This window comes from Hemibagrus wyckioides, linkage group LG22, assembly GCF_019097595.1.
Source record: "Hemibagrus wyckioides isolate EC202008001 linkage group LG22, SWU_Hwy_1.0, whole genome shotgun sequence".
In the NCBI taxonomy this organism is placed as follows: domain Eukaryota; kingdom Metazoa; phylum Chordata; class Actinopteri; order Siluriformes; family Bagridae; genus Hemibagrus; species Hemibagrus wyckioides.
In genome coordinates this window covers 14,664,103-14,678,404 of record NC_080731.1, presented here as the reverse complement: position 1 = coordinate 14,678,404, position 14,302 = coordinate 14,664,103, and the positions used below count along the sequence as shown (strand labels likewise).

General features: G+C 38.2%; 2 protein-coding genes across 5 annotated transcripts in view; one reads left to right on the top strand and one right to left on the bottom strand.

The window, feature by feature from the left end:
* Positions 1–97: 97 nt before the first annotated feature.
* Positions 98–10,145, bottom strand: fam81b (family with sequence similarity 81 member B). Its single transcript, XM_058375368.1, has 8 exons — positions 10,068–10,145; positions 8,575–8,776; positions 8,145–8,263; positions 7,529–7,658; positions 4,382–4,488; positions 3,216–3,351; positions 1,392–1,587; positions 98–514 (listed from the first exon to the last, which is right to left on the bottom strand). Exons 1-8 carry the CDS (start codon positions 10,139–10,141, stop codon positions 381–383), a joined length of 1,098 nt encoding a protein of 365 aa, XP_058231351.1. The 5' UTR covers positions 10,142–10,145; the 3' UTR covers positions 98–380.
* Positions 10,146–12,117: 1,972 nt separating this feature from the next.
* Positions 12,118–14,302, top strand: part of mctp1a (multiple C2 domains, transmembrane 1a) — a 145,580-nt gene continuing 143,395 nt past the window's right edge. For 2 of the 4 annotated variants that reach the window (XM_058374767.1, XM_058374766.1), the window contains exon 1: positions 12,118–13,154. In XM_058374767.1, the coding sequence (XP_058230750.1) occupies positions 12,636–13,154 (519 nt within the window). In that variant the 5' untranslated portion in view covers positions 12,118–12,635. The remainder of the gene's footprint in view (positions 13,155–14,302) is intronic. The other 2 variants (XM_058374769.1, XM_058374768.1) reach the window with 1 other exon arrangement.

The following is a 14,302-nucleotide window of genomic DNA, read 5'->3' as shown; positions in this document are numbered from 1 at the left end:
CTTTTTATTGTATTGTTTTTTCTTTATTGAGAAAACAGACATTGTTTAGGAAGCAACGTTTATAGCTGCTGTAATGTAAAGATCACATGAACTTCTCTTAGCCAGGTTCCATACATTAAATACAATTATAACACTTTCTGTTAGAGTAAAATATTTAACTTCGAGTGATCAAAACATCACACCACCCTGTCATGCTTATTTTCCTATTAGATTTTATTCCTTACTTAATTGCTGAATCTTGTACTCCATTTACATCAGACTCATAAGTAATTGATTATGCTCAGAATAGTAGCTCCCTCTCTATTATCAAACTAATGAGAATTCATTAAAAAGTCATTGACCATGTTGGTTTAAAAGCTTGTGCTCTCCTTCACTGTCTCTCAGGCGTCTGCATGTCCCACCATCATCCTCCGAATCTGTCTGATATCTTTCTTCAGCTCTCCTTTGTCAAGTTTGGCCTTGGTGTCAGCAATGTCTCTCAGGGAAGCGATGGCATCGTGGACCGATTGGAAACCTATGTGTCACATCACACACACACACACACACACACATACAAAGTGCTGAGGGCCCTCTTCTAAAATGCTTGTAAAACCGCTTGTGTGTCAGTGTGTGTCTGGTGTCTGGAGTCTCATCTATAATGCATTACTATCCCCGAGCCTGCTTCAGCAGTGAGATTGAGTGAGACCCTTTTGCTGCTACCAGCTGAATGATTATTTGTCAAGCTCTTTGTGTCTGCTCATATTTACTGAAGTGGCTGGGAGTTTTTCGGGTCAAGTGTTTGGAGTTTTCTAGGGAAATACTACAGCTATGGTTACTAGCACTTTAGGTAAATGAGCTGGAAATTGCTAGTGAATAGAAAGTAACAGGTAGCAGAAACTGTCCAGTGGGCTGCATGGTAGTTTGAAATGTATCTTGACAGATGCATCACATCCATTTCTGGCACACAAATTGATTAGCTGTGCACTTTTAGTTTGAACTCTCTGCAAGAGCTGCTGAGGGAGTAAATAATGTATTAACCCAGTGAAATGATATACCTGTTCGACTTGGGAATTGGCTTTGTGTGCCTTGTTTGGGTTGGAAATCCATAAGAATGCATTCTGTTTCTAGATTTTCCGAATTTTCTAGAAGCTGTTAATCTGTGAAACTGGAAAACTGAACAAAAAAAAACCTCTTCAAAGCTACACCCAGTTCTAGGAAACTTTCATAACATATAATGCAACACAAAGTTTCTAAATTATGTGTAGAAAGATATTATTACTTAATTCATAATTAGCAAAAACTTTCATTTCTACATTTTGGCCCAGATAGCATAACAGATCACTTATTACTACGATGTGAAATATTTTCAGATAATGACTTCTCTTTGCTCTGTACCAGATCACCTGACTCACCTGACTGATACTCCCTCCTCATCTGTTCCAGTTCAGCTTGGAAGCTCTTCTCCATTGCCTGAATTCTGGTATTAATTTTGCTCTCCGTTTGCTTCACCTGGTCTGCAGAACTCTCCTTTTCTAACTGCTTCTCCACACGGTCAAGGTGAGCAGAAATGAGATGTACTTGTGCTTTTAGCTTCTCCTCCATCTCCACCTCCACACACACAAACATAACATTAATAAGTTAAGAAACCTCAGGACAAATATGATGCCAGAAATTCAATTCTACCTAGCTAACTACATCTTCCAGTTCTCCCTTCTCTCTCACAAGCTAGCAGTCTAACTTTCCACCCAAAGGTTCTAATGTCACTTTTCATACAGTTATTGAAATCATCTCTGTATTCAGGAGGGTTGCTGGAATATATGTGCTGGAATATATGTGCTGGCAGGGCTAAGCTTGTCTTTTTTATCAGTAGGGCTTAATTTGTGCCATGCACATGAGATTATTTGCTGTTAATGTCTTTAAAATGTCTTAAAGTAGATTATTTTGGCTGATCCAAGCATAACAGCACTACCAATGTCTGTAAGAAAAACACAATGAATGTTGTGAAGAAGTGAGGCTGGGGCTGATTTCTGACTATTGATTCGTCAGTTACAGTGGTGTCAATAATGAAATGCCACCTAGATCTTCATTTTTTCACTCAATGTCACTTACACATCTATCAGCAGTGGCTGAAAAGGCATATGTCTAATACACTTGCAAATGTATTGAAAATGAACAAGATGATTGGTTTACTTATGTCATAATTTCCCCACAAATCCCTAGCAAATTAAAAGTTGGTAGTCTAAGAACACATTGTGCAATCAAAGTCCAAATTACACTTAGGGACACATGACTGTAAGTGTTTTTATTTTTTGCAGTAGTGTAATACACTATATTGCCAAAGGTTTTGGGACACCCCTCCAAATCATTGAATTCAAGTGTTGTTTTTCAGGGGTTGGGCCCTTAGTTCCCCTTAGTTCCAGCGAAAGGAACTCTTAATGCTTCAGCATACCAAGACATTTTGGACAATTTCATGCTCCCAACTTTGTGGGAGCAGTTTGGGGACGACCCCTTCCTGTTCCCACATGACTGTACACCAGTGCACAAAGCAAGGTCCATAAAGACATGGATGAGCGAGTTTGGTGTGGAGGAACTTGAATTAGAGCGAAGACTGTGAGCCAGGCCTTCTTGTGCAACATCAGTGCCTGACCTCACAAATACACTTCTAGAGGAATGGTCAAAAATTCCCATAAGCACACTCCTAAAGGGTGGGCCAACTTCATATTAAATTCAGTTTTGGCCTGGCTCACAGTCTCCGCTCTAATTCATCCCAAATATGTTCTATGGGGTTGAGGTCAGGACTCTGTGCAGGACAGTCAAGTTCCTCCACATCAAACTCATCCATAGACCTTGCTTTGTGCACTGGTGTGCAGTCATGTTGGGACAGGAAGGGCCATCCCCAAACCCATCCCACAAAGTTGGGAGCATGAAATTGTCCAAAATGTCTTGGCATGCTGAAGAATTAAGAGTTCCTTTCACTAGAACTAAGGGGCCAAGCCCAACCTATGGAACGCAACATCTGAATTCAATGCTTTGGAGGGATGTCCCAAAACTTTTAGCAATATAGTGTAGCTGTCCCTTATTGTAAGTGGCATCATGAGACCTTGTGATATAATGCATTGCTTAGCAGTAAAAGTTTCACTGTCGAGCTATTGTCGAGAAGTTTTAGTTTTCACAACCAGTTATTACTACAGGACTTGCTTATCTTGCTAATCTGAACACAAACACACAGAATGTACCATCCTGTCCTGCAGCAGTGTGTGCAGCTGTTGCTTGTTTTCTGTTTGCATTTGGGCCGTGTTGCTTAGCTGCTCTTCTGTCCATTTCTTGATCCTGGCTGCTTCCTCCTCCAATTCCCTCAGTCCACTGGATGTCCTACACAACCACAACAGTATAACTCACACAGATGCATTTGCATATAACATTAGTACAACTACACATTAGCATTAGTAGCATTAGTTGTATGGCAAGGAAGCAGAAGATGTGGGTAGTTCAATAACAGATGAGTGCAAATAAAAGGGCAAAAGTTGAAAATGGTAAAATGCTTCCCTTTGAGATTACTTCTGATTATTTTCGAATTAGGGGTTGAACTGTGGTTCACTTTTAACAGCAACCTTGTCTTATTGGACTTTAAATGGGTTTGTTTCTCTTTAGTGAAGATGTCATTATCTTAAAATTACCACAAACCCTCCTCACATGTCCTGCTGATGCACCCTGCGAGTTTTTGTTACACTGTCATTTGTTCCTTTAACAGATACTTTTATCCAAAGCAACTTACGAATGAGGAAATACAAACAAAGTGATATATCAAGTAGAGGGCAATGTAAGTAGTGTTACCAGACAAGATTTTTAGTTGATTGCTAGAGGAGCAATGTGCAGATTCTCAACATCTGCTCATGTTCTTAATACAGGCTAGACAAAACACTCCTGGCAATCCAATTTATTATAATAGTTTAGTATAGTAGCTGCTTAACTGCTCAGAGTGCCAGTAATTAAATTATAATAACATAATTTAAATAATTTAATAAATTCAGGTCAGATCATTTGATATCTTATTAAATGTGAAATTAAAAGACAGACTTTGATGTCATGGTGTCCAGTAATGATATACTACAGTCATCCCCAAATTATTGGCCCTCCAGGAAAGGGAGGAATTATTGTATCTATATTTTTTTAGATTTCAATATTTGGAAAAAATTGCAAGGAAGAGGACATATGCACACGGCCTGTAAGTCTTCAATCCAATACCAACTGTATTGTGCAGAACAGTTTATACTCTTAACATCTTCTTGCAATTTTCATTTTATATAATATCTTCAGAAATTCGCGCTCATTTCATTAAAAATATGCAAAGAAATCTGGCGTGAACTCTTGACTATTCTGTGAACAAATAAAATTACCTCACCTTATTTCAAGCTGTTGAATGTCCCTCAGTATATCTCCTGTAGTATTCTTCTGGGACTCAATCTGCTCTGACTGGGATGTCTCCAACCTTGCCAAAGACTTTGAAATCTAATAAGGGAAATGACAGAAGAATCTGATATTTAAGAATGGATTATAAAAGGTCATCATTCAGCTCCATGTATTGCACTGACAGTGAATAATACTATGCTCTAATGCACAGGGTTTTATGCTTAAAGCATAATGTTTAAAGTTTCTGACATGGCAGTGTGCATCGGGACTGGGATCCCTCAGTCTCCATCAAGAAGATGTAGTGGGCAGTTTACTCTCATGTGAATGGCAGTAGACTGTCAGATACAAAGATTTCAGAACAAAGGAAAGCCATGCTGATTGATGTGGAAGCATATTGGATTCTCACATGATGCTGTGTGACTGATACACAGCATTCATTCTGTTCTTCTGTTCGTTCTTTTTCCAGGTTAGTATCACTGTAGTTTATATTTAGTCATTTAGTTTTTATTATTTTGAAAATGAGAAAATACAGCAAACACAAAACTGATCATTAGATTGGATTCATCAGGAGTGTCTACAGGAACGAGAGATTGGACAGAATTCCTTTGAGAGCTAGAGGCAGTAGAATTAAAAACAGTCTTGCACTTACCTCTAGCAGGCCGACAATAAATCCATCCCTGAAAGATCTAATCAGTTCCTCATTCTACATGGAACTGAATTACACATCTTTCCTCGGATGTGGTGCTGGTAATCTACAGCTCCCTTGATTCTTCTGTATAGATATGTTGTATGGTTGTTTCTGGCTTTCACTGATTTGATTTGCTTTCATTTTCAGTTACCTTTATGGCACCTATGGAGTGCTCTCACTTGATTTAATGCATTTACATCATAGTGATTTACTGTTCCTCACTGACGTCTGCATCTGATACAGCAACTGAGCCTTTTAAAAGGAGAGTGAGGACAGAGCAGTTCTTCAGTGGAAATGAGCTATAGCATGTCTTAGGGCTGAAGCAGTTATAACTCACGCAGATGGAAAAATATCTGCTTCACATACATCCAGCGAGATACGGTATAAGAGGCTGTACATGGGCCCCAAGCCACTAGGGCTCAGGATTTTATTTACGTATACAGGTCCATCTGAAAGGATTAGAACAGTGTGTCTAATTCTCTTGTTTTGTTTATAGACTGAAGATATTTGGATTTGAGAGCCAAAGATTGGATTTTTATGTAGATGCTGTATGGAGATGGAACTTGTGAATTACAGGAGTTTCTTTTTGCCCAGGTTAGATTGATTGTTTGAAAATCTGCTCTTGGTTTGAACCCTGGGTTTCGCATGTGAAGAATGCCTTTGTTTGTAAAAAGGATAAGAGAGCTGTCTATGGGAGAAAGAACAGCCATTTTAAAGTTAAGAAAAGAAGGAAAATCTTAACAATGTGCTGTAAAAGAAAGTAACCACCGGTGTGCTAACAACCAGACATCGAAGGACAGCAGCAGTTGACAGAATGATTATAAGAGCTGTGAGGAAAATGGCAAAACCAACAGTCAGTGACTCCACAGAGCAGGAGAGAGATATCACAATACACAATTCAAAGACAACTTCAGGAGAAGAAATATAGAGACCACACCACAAGATTCAAACCAGTAGCAGGGATCCGAGGCCAGATTGGGCTTCAAAAAGAAATACAGCGATGAATCAGAAAAGTTTATAAACCAAGATTAAACTCAAAATGTTCTAGAACAGGTTTATTAATCTTTATAGATGATGTAACTCGTGATGGTAGCAGCAGAATAAATACAGGAGTCTATAGAAACATTCTGTTGGTCAATTTACAGAGAAATGTATGCAATCTAACAGGCAGGAACTTTATCATGCAACGATAAAGCTAATACAATGACCTGAAACACAATGCCAACACAACAATAGACTTCATTATGGGAAGGTTTAGAGCAGAACTCTACTCCTGAAGAGGAGACTGAAAGGAGAAATCAGTCATTGTGTTACAGATATGCAACAAACATTAAGTGTTATTTAATTTTATTTAATTTAGGGCTGTTCCAAAACCTTTGCCTAAATTTTTTTGCCTACTTTTCACCTAGAACTTGGGTGGTTTGACATCAAATATGCTATGTTCTAAGTGTATAACACATCTTGATGTAAATATCAGAAGATTAAAGTAATTCTGATATATCACCTCATATTCATTTTTTGAGCTCAAACACAGATGTCTTATAGCAGATGTCTTATAGTAAAAACAATAGAATCAGCTTTGTCATACCAAAACTATTGGCACCCTTCACTATCCCCTCCCCCACCACAAACCTGGTTATCAAAGAATATATTAAATTTGTACCTGTGGGTATGATTTTCAGTTTATGCCACACATTTTCTGTTAGTGAAAGTTAGTTTCTGTTCCTAAAACCAATTTTCTTGATTTGCATGTATGGATGAGTCTATCTTATCTATCTTGAAATATTGATGTATAGTCAAATCTTGCAAAATACCCTGCTCTGTACTTCTTAAAATTTATGATCTCATCATTTTTCACAAAAGTAGCACTAGCCATAAAACAGCCCCAAAACATCAGTGATCCATAATACCATATTACTGTACTGCATTGTATTGCATACTGCATTTTGTAGTCTAGTCTCTTATTCCAAGCAGCCTATTCATACTGCTATTTTACCCCCATGTTTATGTTGGTCACATCAGCATCTGTCTCATCACCTTCACTCACTACACAAACTGCATCATTGGCTCGTTCCTCCACTTATCTCTGTTCATGCCAACATTTGTTGGGAAATAATACCAGGGAAATGTAGCTCTGTTCTTGTCGTTTCTTGTTGAAAATTTATTTTTTTTGGGTCATTAAACATTTTAAACATTTCTAAGCTGTGATCTGTACAGACTACTACTCTCTACTCTGTTTTGAAGATAATGTGAAAACGCTGAAGCATTGCAAACATTTTGATTGCTGGTATCAAATCTTGAGAAGTGCACACTAAGCTATGTAGGTTTTACACACCTTTAGGCAAACTGGCTCCTTACACAAGGCACAATTACAGTTTCAACTGAACTTCATCAGATTATACATTTTAAAGATATATTTTTTTTTTTTCAAATTAATTCACAATATCTTACCCTGAGCTCTAAATCTCTGAGCCTGATCTCAGTTGCAGAGTGCATTTCAGTGACTTCCTGCTGAAGCTTCAGGATTTCCTGTCCTCCAGCAGTGACATCTCTAGAGAGCTTGGCTATGGTGGCATCACACCTAGTAGCACAAAAATAGCCTTAAATTAATGCGTTAAGAGACCTGGAATGTCATTTTTCAAGGATTTCGTAACACTAGTGCTAAATTTGTGCATAAGACTGCCCGTACACACAGGAACATTGGTATTTATCACAATTGCATACACACAGCTGTAAGTAATAGTCATTGATAAATGCCACACATTCTTAATTTATTTGCTTGTGCACAACCACACTAATTTGCATTCTCCCTTGGTGTCCATGCCTGACCTCACTAATGCTCTTGTGGCTGAATAGGCACAAATTCGTACAGTTCTAGTCTAGCCTTTCCAGAACAGTGGAGGCTGTTATAGCAGCAAAACAGGGAACAGCTCTGTGTTAAAGCCTATCTTTTAAAATAGGTTGTTCAAGCATACATCGTTGTAATGGTCAGATGTCCACATAATTTAGGCCATGTGTGTGTACATTGTATGTGACTGTTGACATTGGTATTTTACTTTTTTGATACCTGGTCACTCTACCACGAAGATCTCCAACCACAGCCAAGTTCTTATGATCCAGGCTTTGAACTGCAAAAGTTGTCCCTGATGCTATACTGTCTCTCTGAACAATCTGAGCCTCCAGCACCTATGAGTAACAGTTAATGTTATTACAAAGGTAGTAGTAACTGGCTGTAAATTTTTAAAAGTCACTTTGCTAAATAAATGGGTCTGGAAGTAATGTCACTCATTTTGCAACCAATGATGCATAGACACTGATTTATGTACTTAATCCCTTTTTATGTATTTTACAATTTGTCTTCGCTAAATTAAAATTAGAGTGAGAAATTGTGGCAATGTGACCCATGACCTCTTCTCCACATAATAAATTTGCCATTTCTTAATTGATTATTCTTAAGAAACTGAATATACATTAACTGTCAGTAGGTACTGGTATACCTGAATGTCCTTGCTGAGCTGTTTGACAATATTTGTGATGATATGTATGTGGTTTTCTAGAAGTTTCCTTGCAGATGCTTCCATTAAAACAGATCCCTGGGTGGCATGCAGACTGTTGACTACATCCTCTTTGATCCTGAAGGCTGTCTCTAGCAAAGTGGCCAGGGTTTGTTCTGGTCTGCTCATCTCCATATATGCTGGCCTTTGTGAACAGACAAAATATAATTTTTGTAATTTTACAATAGAGCATTTAAAATTGTGGATAAATATTATGCTTATCTGTTGAGAGGGGATAGATAGATAGATAGATAGATAGATAGATAGATAGATAGATAGATAGATAGATAGATAGATAGATAGATAGATAGATAGATAGATAGATAGATAGATAGATAGATCAATATCTTTTAGAATTTGTGTTCTTTTCTGCACATATAAAAAAATTCCCTATCCAAGTCATTGACAACAACAGCCAACAGGTTTTCCCAGGCCTCTGCACACATGTTAATATTTACAATTAGAGAACCTGGCAGTCTGGTCTAAACATCTTAATAAGCTAAGAGTTTAATGTTTCCATTAAACTCAGTTAAATTTGTGAACAACCCCGGAAGACCTCCACAAATCACTTGAGTCATTGATTAGCTGCTGTTTTGGTGTCATGCTGATGATTTCAATGCATTAGTGCTTTTTTAATAGTGGCCTAATCAAATAACTCAAATGCCATGGATTCAACATGGGTACACAGTATATTCACTGTCAGAGCTCTGAAGCCAGACAACTTGATTTCAGGGTTTTATTAGCACCCTGATTCTAGTTTTCTCCTGCATACTCTTTATAGTGGTGACAATGGATATATTTGTCTTATATATATATATATATATATATATATATATATATATTTGTTCCAAGTAATTGCACAGTAGTACAAAATCATTCTAATCTGCATTTAAGCAAATCATGCAGCCAAAATCTGCCATCTTGAACAATTATAGATAGGGAAGAAAGTTGTTGAGTAAGAGTTTGCAAAAATGGTTTATAAATGTTGCAAACCTACTGTCTTTACATGAGTTTACTCTTAAGTTGACATACATAAGGATATCAAAAAGGATATCAAAAGTCATGTCTATGTCCTCTTCAGGCCTTTTCATACCTTTTGAATAGTTTTGGATCTTATTTACAGAAATTTTTCTAGATTCATTTTCTCTTTTTTTCTCTATCCAAAAATCATGGTCAGTAGAAACATTTCCACTGAAACATAAAATAATATCCTGAGCATTTATTCACATTATTATACTGTGGTCAAGATTTTAAAGTTTTAAATACTTCTGCATGAAGGGGATAAATTTTTGTTTGGCCAGAGCAATGTCTCTAGCTTTCTAAGCTGGCTCTGTATTATTTCTTATTCTAAAATTACAGAATGTACCTTTAAAACAGACAAATAAAAGGTGTAAATTTAAGACAATAGACTTTTACAATAACATTTATAAACCTACTGTTCAAAATCAGTCCTATATGGCTGTAAAGCTGTCTCGCTGGACAGTTGTCCACTCTTTCCACCTTTCGGCATCAGAGTTCTCTGTGAATAACAACATTCTTTCTTGAAAATATTGTTTAAAACCACATTAGCCTGAAATTAACAACTATACTATACTATACTATACAACTATACTATAAAAAGGCTTCTGCCAAAACTGAATTTTAAGACATTTTAATACACAGCACTTGCCACAGATTGTTTCCCCTTTGCCCCATGTTACTCCTGTTGTTTAATCTGATCTCTTAGCTACTGCTCTGTGGGTGTGACTCTACCTGACAACTGCTTACACTAAATAACATTACAAGGTGAATTAAAAGAGAAGGTGAAAGGACATGTCAACATATTTTGATTAATGATTCAAAACTACACTGTCATGTGTTGTGAACATGATAAACAGTTTATAGTTGAGGCAGGTGTCTTCACCATGCTCGCTAACTTCTCATTAGTGTGCTGCTGATTCCCCTGGTGTATACCAGGACCATTCTCATTATTAAGGGTTTTCATACCATCACAGTGTCTGTTTCACACTCATACCATTTAAAAAATAAGCTGCAATAGAGAGTTAATTCCCTCTTTAGAAAAATTAAACTCATTTGCTTTTGTATTATTCCTTAAAACATATGACAATTGTTATTGTTCCACTAGGGAAGTGATGGAATGGACTTCCCCAGGTGGGGTCAAGATATTCAAACTGTGTTTAATGTTTCTTGATTTTGGGACATACGCACTTCTAAAGTGTAATGTCCTTAACTGGAGTGTGTAAGAGGTTTTACAATTCATGAGAAATTGCCCTAAATTTGACTCTGGATCAGCCACTTGATTAAAAATCCCATGTAAGTTTAATCAAAAGAACAGGTAATTTCTGACAAACTTCAAGTGTGATTTTCTTTAACCTTCTCCCTATTTCCACTCCCATTATTTCCAATCACATTACTGAGACTACTCACATTACAAATAAGATACATACACACTAAATGAATCATATCGATAGACATAAAACTATACACTGAACACAAAGCTACATCTTTTTTTATGATTTAAGCCAAAACATGTTCATAGATTCCAGTGTCACTGGTATGCTTCTGCATAATTATCGAAAAATCAGCAAGCAGTTAGAACTGTATGAGAGATGGTCAGATCAGAGTTTTATTCGAGAAATTAATCATTCGAAAATGTTTGCTGTCAGGACTATAAAATGTTGCTCCTTGACCTCGCAAACTCCTACTATTGTACCAAGCATCATTAGATCCTTAGCATGACTTATGATTATTGGGGTAGTTCCTGTAAAGAAGTAGCACAAGTTGTATTTTAACAGAATGTTATTTTATTGCAGACTTTACCTAATATCATCTATGACTTATCTGAATTCTGGTTTGATCACCTACTGTAGATAATCATATTAATGGGAAGACAGTAGCTTAGAAAGGTAACGTTTATTGATTGTATGAATTACAAAATGTTTCTGACATAAAATCCCTTTTCTTTGTTAGCTATAATAGCCAGTACAAAACTAAAGGCTCAGATACCAAAGTCTTGGTTTATCGACTTTTTCTCCTAAGTTGAACAGTGTTTCCCTGTCAGACAGGGAAGAAAAATATTCTCAGTAGTGTCCCTTTAGAAATCCTAAAACACTTGATTCATTTATACAACGGACCATTAAAGAACTTTTTTGTAGTGTAAATTCTCATTTTTTCCGAAGCAGCCCACTCCTTTGATATTTAGATTTTGTTTAAGGTGTTATTAGATGGACAAATAGCAGATGTTGCCCGGGAGGAGGCGTCCGCGAATACTTAATGCTGCAGTTCAGTTCTGTTTCTCATTCTCAGCGATATCGTGTTGTGACTCACTTTCCTCATTCGAGTCATTCGAAATGCAGCTTTAAATGAATCGAACTATTCATGCGTGATTCACTACTCTCGCGTTTGTATATGTGAATCGACTCACAAATGACTCACTAAAAAAAGAGTCATTCGAAAAGAATCATTTGAGATTCTCCCATCACTGGAGTCATTTGGAAATTTAGACCTTGGTGTGGAGAAGCCGTTAAAGTGGACGAGGTTGAGGATGATGAAGGGTGAATAACCTCCCGGACTCCTTACTTTACATAGCTATATATTTATCAAACTGGAGATGCACATACTGAACATAATATTGGAAAGCTTATAAAAGTGAGCTGTTACAGGTACAAGCGCCTCGTGTGCATGGTGTTAAGTATCAGGGGTCTGTTGGAGATTTGCTTATTGACGCTTGTGTAATATAGATTACTTAAGAGTCACCTCCTCTTTAGCTTCCTCGACAGTATGTTTTGCCTCACACACACAGACACACACATGAGAGGAACTATGTTTGCGCTGTAGTCAGTTTATCTCCTCGGTGAGATCAGTGAGCGGTTAAGAAGAGTTCCTCTTGTATCGAGCGCTTATTTTGGATTGGCGGATCGATCCGGTTTGTGCGCCCTCGCGCCACAACGTGACATTGGCGACGCCGCGCGCTCAACAGACTGGCGGGCTGCTGCTCGGGAACTATGGAGGAGAAAGCGAAGGGTGACAGCGGCAAGGAGCAAGACGCGACCTCTACATCTTATCAGCGGAGGATGTGGAAGAATTTCCAGGAAAAGACAAAACCGTTTTTGAGCCCTAAACTGGGCTCGGAAAGACGCAGCGCGGACGGCAAGAAAGAGAGTGGCTTGTGGATGTTCAAACGGAAAAAGAAACCGGTTCTGGACCGAATCTTTTCATCCTCTCAGCCGAACCTGAGCAGCTCGAATCCCGCGTCTCTGCAAGGCGACAAAGCGGAACCGAAATGCAGTGAAGGATCAGGGAAGCCACCGCTCGCTGGTGTAGAAGGAGCTGCTGCAATGGCACATATTTACATACATGAGGTTTCGGTGTCGGCCCACAGCAGCCCGCGGCTCAGTGTGGCTCATTTAACCGCGACTCAGCCCAAAAGCTCGTCCTTGGGCTCGGCGTGCTTCGAAAAGCTGGTGCTGGACTCGGCGGCCGCTTCCGGTCAGGACGAGCTGAGCAAAAACGCCAGCGACTCGGTAAGTGTGGGGCTCTAAAAACGGTGTATAGATGTGCATGAAAGCGGCACATCACACCAGTTTATTCAGTTATTCCCAGAACCAAACAAAATCAAGTTTCTTTCAGTAAAAAAAAAAGTTCTGAGCAGGATTCATTGTTGTCACGTACATAAAAAAACATTTCACAACACACGATTATTCTCGACTTTATCCTCATTATCAGGCCCGAAGTTAAGTGGAGTATAGGGGATACTGGTTATTTATGCCACAGTGAGGCAAAGGTTTGAAGCCTTTCACCCGAACTGAGGAAGAGGAAGTGATGGATGACCATTGTGTGGTGCTGATGTTGCACTCATGTCCATACATGTGACATCTACTAGGAAACAGGCCAGTATGTATCAAACATAACCTACAGACAGAAGTACTGCTTATGTTGAACTGTGTGTTGCACAAATGTAACAACTATTAAGTTTATTAAGTTCCTTTCACCTGTTCACTGCTACACGTTTTAGATTAGTGAAAACCCATCCTCCCATCTCTGGATAACATAATGACGTTATTAATAACACCAGACACTTCTTCAGAAAACACAAGAAAGCTTCCTGCTTTCTCAGCAACTCTGAAGTGGCTGCCAAACCCAAAGAACTTTGTAAGCTCAGTGGTTGTCACTTTGAGGTGTTAACCCGAACACTTTTGCCTTTGTCATTGTCAGATGACAAACGTCTGTTCCTGTGTGTGACATGCCTGGCTTATTTCACTTATGCCTAAAAGCCTAGCAGTCACACAGTGCTCTCTAATAACACTCAAATGCCCTGTAGGACTGAGTCATTAAAAAGATTCTCACTCAGTATTGCAAACGTCATTTTAGTGAGTGAATGCATGCACCATCATGATAATCAGCTGTAATGCATTTAAACTGCAACCGCTTCCCACTTTACTGCATGGTCCTATAACGGGGTTGTTATAGCTTATGGAATAAAAGAGCTGATGCATTCAGAATGTTGAACAGATTCCTGTGCACTGTGTATTTCTCCAACCAGCTAAACAATTTTGCTCTAGTTCGATTGTAAACAATAGAGAATTAAAGTGTTCTCATACTGCCATGGGTCTGCTAAACATCTATCAGCAACTTGAAAGCAACTTAGCCTTTTATGAACTGTTATTTCTTA